Raw genomic sequence first — 6,000 nt, 5'->3', positions numbered from 1 at the left:
GACATGAGAGAGGGATAGATGAGAGAGTAATGAGAGAGAGAGATGAGAGAGAAATGAGAGACATCGAGAGAGGAATGACAGAGAGATAAGAGAGAAATGAGAGAGAGACAGAGAAACGAGAGAGAGATAGAAATGAGAGCGAGTAAATGAGACGGACAGAGAGAAAAATGAGAGAGTATGAATTTGAATATCTCTAGAAGTCTAAATCGCAGAAATAAGTTAAAACATGATTTTCTTTTATTTTTCAACAAGAAGACGATATTTCGACCAGATTTAAAATCCAGGTAGCGATGGCCGTCGGATTCAAGCCGATCGAACGGACCAGATCCCACACCGAACCATCATCATGCGGATCGCCAAATCAGCAACCACAACAATCCGAAATACGGGCCCAATTGGGTCCAAAAGACCCAATCCGAACACCAAATCTCGGATATTTCAATAAACCAGTCGAAGTAATTACCTTATTTTCAAGACCTGATAAAACCTGAATATCGGATCCCGGGTTACTGATTTGGCAATCCGCGTGATAACCTCCATCTGAGATCCTGTCCGCCCATTTAAAATTCAATCCGACGGCTACCATTCCCTAATTTTCAAATTTCTCAGATTCCCGCCTTCCCCTGCGCCTATAAATACCTAGTCGCCTTTCCCTAACCTACGTAGTCTCTACTCTTCTACAGATTTGATTCACAAAGAGTTCGAGAGAGCTGCAATGGCGCGTACGAAGCAGACCGCGAGGAAGTCGACCGGCGGGAAGGCGCCGAGGAAGCAGCTGGCGACGAAGGCGGCGAGGAAGTCCGCCCCGGCGACCGGCGGAGTGAAGAAGCCCCACAGATTTCGCCCCGGAACTGTCGCTCTGAGGGAGATCCGCAAGTACCAGAAGAGCACCGAGCTGTTGATCCGGAAGCTTCCGTTCCAGCGTCTTGTTCGTGAGATCGCGCAGGATTTCAAGACCGATCTGCGATTCCAGAGTTCTGCTGTTTCTGCCTTGCAGGAGGCCGCGGAGGCGTACCTTGTTGGTCTCTTCGAGGATACCAACCTTTGCGCTATCCACGCCAAGCGTGTTACGATCATGCCGAAGGATATTCAGCTGGCTCGCCGGATCCGCGGTGAGAGGGCTTAGTGTGGGATGTGTAAACGGATTCTATGTGATGATTTTCTTTATGGAATTACTTTTTCTTTTACTCTTATCTCTTTCGTTCGATTTGTGGGCTATGTGTAGCCAGAACAGTGAGAGCAGCCGACTAGTCTTCTACTACGTCCCATAATTAAATGATATAGTAATGCATTACACTGGCTGAGCTGTATCGGGTAAACGAATCCATCTAATCATTTGTCGCTAATAGTGTTGATATGTTAGTTATAATGAAATTTAGTAGTTATACCGGCTAATCGTTCAATATATTTATAATTTAACCAATAAACGTTTCTTTTAAATTCCGTTGTTCCGACGGTAACCCACTCTTAATAAACAGTTAGTGAGCTGAAAACGATTATCTAAGTTGATATGAAAGATTTCTGTAAAAAAACATGGTACACACTTACTCCACATCTGTATGTTGGCAAAGTACAGTGAACGCTGTTGCCTAAATAATCTAAATTTTTACAGGTCATACTTTTATAATAAAGCCAATGAAATATTAGACTCACATACATACAATATAATACATGAGTTGAATTTAATTTACTAACTTAGTTCTCGTCATGCATATCTTTAAATATTCTTATATTTTAGTCAAGCTCAGTTTCATAAAAATGTTTCATCACCAGAAAAGTATTATGCCAACATAAATCCAACTTTGATCAGAATCATGAGAACATGATGTCAAAATCATTCATGACACTTGAGGAAAAAAAGTATAATAACAATTCTAAAAATTATATACAAAATCTGCTGGTTCATAGCCGAGTCAAATGTGAGAACAAAATAATGATGTCTTGAATCACAAATTCATGACCTTTAAATGATTGAAGGAGCTGTGGAAAGAAAAAGACTAATTATCAAGAATTGTCTACAGACACCATTTCATTGTAGTCTTATTTAAATCAGTTTTTTTCAGTTAAAATGTAAATTCTATTCTAGTCACCTTTAATAGGAATCAATTTTTTTTTCTTTCGATTAATAGCCTGAGGAACTTTTACCAATTTCACATACAATTTGATATCCTTAAGTCGAGTGAAAAAAATTGACATTTTCCATCAAACTATAATAATCAAATACTTTTTTGCTGGTGATGTTTGTTGCTAATCTTATAAGGATATTTATGCACTTGTTATCTTAAAAAAATTAAATTTGATTTTTTATTTTAAAGTACAAAACTATGACTTATTAGACATCATACCATCAAAAATAATGTTTGGATTGGTCTTACTTAAAATCAACGTTGACTACATCTCCATTATCACCCGTCAAGAGATATAATTTTATAAGTTATTTAGTGGATAATGGGTAACTATATTTATCATTATAAAAATATTAAATAGATTAAAAATTACATCAGTAAACAGATTAAAATTATTACCAAGTATATAATTTCAATCATGCTATCTTTTCTTAGTCATGTATTTATTTTATTGAATTTCTTCTTGCATAATAAAAGTTTGAAATAAACAAATGTATATCAAGTAACACCCCTAATGTCATTTTATACCTATTTCTATTTCTAATTTATATAATTAGTATAATTAGGTAAATAGTTTATTTTAATTCATACTTTAATATTTTTTATGTGAAACTAGTACAACTTTATAACTTAGGGAAATGAAGACCTTATTGGCACCTGATATGAGTCAAAGTAATATCCACCATGACCAAGGAATTGTAAGGTTAATTTTTAGTCATTTTAAAATAATATCTTATAATAGAGTGACTAATTATTCATAAAGACAATTATTTGTTATTTAAATAAATATATTTGTGGGAAAATTATTTATTTTTCAGCCCCTTCTAATGGTAGCTCTAGAGATTTTATCTGATGAAAAAATTTATGCCTATTATACCTGAAAGAAATTTCTCACAGAGGTGATATATTTCATACTTCAATACAATATGTACTCCAATACCATTTGATTTATATTTTTTTGATATATATATATATATTCTATTAGCGGTGGCATATCAATCGAAAATACCTTTTATGAGAGCTGATGTTGCCATACTTGTCATATTTCAACTCTTTCGTGACAATACCTCTTTAGTCTCATACTTCTCATTCGGAGGTTAATATTCTTCATATCAAATGAAGAAAGAAATGTATCCTTAAGGACAACGTGAATATATTTATTCATTTTGGATATACATACAACTACCTTATATATTTATTTTGTTTGTACAATTGTTAGTGTATTTACGGGCTGTGGTATCTGTTTATATGGACTCAAAATACAGCTTCTTCAAAAGTCTTTCAACTATCTGGTTACATCAAATTTACCTTAAAAATGACTCTTGATAAGAGAAGGGTTAATACATATATTTTTTATTTTAAAGTAAATATATAAAACTAATTTTAGTGTCTCTGGTGGGTCAGAATTTTAAAATTGTAAAATCTTAATTAGTATTCATTGAAGAAACAAAAAATTTTCATGGTGGTGATATGAATTTAAAATACTTATTCATGCAGACAAATTCTTTTGAATAACATGCTACTGTCTCATGTGTTTATAAGTTAATAACTGCATCAATAAATTATAATTATATTTTTTCAGAATTTGGATCTGAGATATTTTTAGTTAAAGGCTGTTGTTATTTTTAATCAAAATTTGAAATATTACATCTACTTCTCTTCACATGTTGCTAGATTTTGTAAATTATTCATTTTTAATATTAAAATATGTTGATGTCGTAAAATTAAATATGTTGATTGTATGTTCAAGGTTTTATTTTCTGTCCTAAAGTTTGAAAATTCTTATTTCTGGACTTTATTATGATTAATATCATTCTAATTGATTTTTTTATCCATATATTGAAATTTATAACTCGGATGTACTTAGAAAATCTGGTTTTAAATAAGGGGGAGAAGAGGTTGGCAGGATATTTGATTAATTATAAGCCACTTTTGATGCCTTTTTTGGGGGAAAATATGGAAAAGTTTTTTTTAAGCGCCTGAACTTATGATAAAGAAACTTTAGTGTTAAAGATATTCTAATCAGCCGGAAGTTGGAACCATTGGAATGACAAATATTTTATTTTTGTAGAAATCAACTGACATATCTTTGTTTATTAGTCAAAATTTTGATATGAACATTTTATAACACCCTAAATTTGGTATTTAATTCAGATAATTAGCACAATTTTATGCATTTAACGACTTTAAAATATGGATGTTATCATATATTTCCATGTTATGTATTTTTTCCAAGTGAATTCTGATTTTCCCCTAATGTTATGTTAATTTATGAATTTTATTGAGTTTATTTAAGCTTAGAATAATTCTATTTAAATGGAAATGGCAGGTTTAAAAATTAATTTTAATGTTAATTAATGTGGGAATGAATTACTGAATTTTCTATATTTTTATAGAGTTTTATTGCATTTTTTGGGAATTTATTCGAGGAAGAAAAATGAATTTTTAAATACAAAATGATATATTTATAAGAAAAAATAGTTTTAAAGAAATTTCTAATGTCGCAGGGGTTTTCTTAACATTTTGTTGTAATTATGCCCATAAAACAGCTCTCGGTCGTCCATTGCAGGCGTAAACATACATTTAAAATAGTTGCAGGGTTTTATTGAAATTAATCAGGATTTTAAATATTTTTTAGAAAAAATGAAGGAGAGAGAAACTGGAGGGGCATATATGTAAATAATTTTGGGCAGCGTCAGATTGCGGATGCAAGTTATAAGAGGAACCTAAGCGCAAAACTCCAAGACAAAAGTTTTGGTGCCCATGTGGCGAAATCTCAGCTGTTGGATGCGAATCCGACGGCTAAAATACAACGCGATTTTATTTATCTAGAGGGTGGTAAGTTGAGCGCCCATGACGCACATATAAAACGCATGAAGTGGGGTGACATGGCACACTCTGATTGGCTAGCGCTAGGAACAACTCAAGGTAAGTGTGTTTTAAATGTATTGCGATTATTTTTTGATCCTTTTTTCTTTATTTTGGTTTCAGGACAGGGGATACGTGGCACGCTGAGAATGAAACCACCATTTGAAGTTCAAAATGCACCAGCCAATCAGCGAGCGACACGACATTGCGTGTAGGAAAAAATTAAATTAAATAAATGAAAATTGATCCAATGGCTTAGATTGGTCAATTTTCATTCATTAATAACTTTTGATCTTAAAGTTCGATTGAGGTGATTTTTTACGGATTTGCTCGTCTCAACTTCCTTTACTAGTATAATCATCCAGATCAAGCCTACATTGATGGATAAAAATTAATTACTGGTTGGGATAAAATGGTAATTTTTACCATTTAACCTAAGTATAAAAGCTGAATTTCAAGAGGAGGAGGTCATTCTGGAGGTGGTTCTTTCACATCTCCAAGACAGAGAGGAGCTTCATCCTGGATCACCTGTATTTTGTACTTTTTTACTGCATTGTTTTTGATTTTTAGTGTGATCTGGATTAGGTTTTAGTGATATTTTTGATTGTTCTTCTTGATCTTGGTCTGAATTTGTAAATCACTAGACTTGAGCAGAATGTACAACTCTTACTAGAATCAAACGGAGTGAGCATTGAGTTGATCTGATTATTCTAATCACAAATTAAGAACTCAAAAAAATATAAAAAAGGTCTAAAGACTAGGAAGATTAGGGTGTTTATGATATTGTACTCAGTGAATTTGGTTTCCAAATATCCCCAAAACAAATTAAGGCCAATTATCCTTATTATCCCTCCAATTGGACCCTTTGATCCTATTTATTGGATCAATGAAGTCAATATAGAGCTCCTCACTTCTAATCTTCCCATCTCTTCTACCCCCCTTTTAAAATTCTTCATCTAATTAGGGTGATTGAATCTTCATTGAAGATTAAATTAACTCTAATTAG

General features: G+C 32.8%; 1 protein-coding gene across 1 annotated transcript; it reads left to right on the top strand.

The window, feature by feature from the left end:
* The first annotated feature begins 666 nt into the window (after nucleotides 1-666).
* On the top strand, nucleotides 667-1,187 carry LOC144705924 (histone H3.2). The gene has a single exon (XM_078578792.1). The coding sequence runs from the start codon at nucleotides 716-718 to the stop codon at nucleotides 1,124-1,126; it is 411 nt and encodes a 136-aa protein (XP_078434918.1). The 5' UTR covers nucleotides 667-715; the 3' UTR covers nucleotides 1,127-1,187.
* Nucleotides 1,188-6,000: the final 4,813 nt, after the last annotated feature.

The sequence above is a fragment of the Wolffia australiana genome, chromosome 7 (genome assembly GCF_029677425.1).
Source record: "Wolffia australiana isolate 7733 chromosome 7, ASM2967742v1".
NCBI lineage: Eukaryota > Viridiplantae > Streptophyta > Magnoliopsida > Alismatales > Araceae > Wolffia > Wolffia australiana.
This window is presented reverse-complemented; position numbering and strand designations above follow the sequence as displayed.

What these genes read in the sequence shown, in the direction of transcription:
- LOC144705924 (XM_078578792.1), top strand. Translation starts at nt 716, where the DNA reads ATGGCGCGTACGAAGCAGACCGCGAGGAAGTCGACCGGCGGGAAGGCG.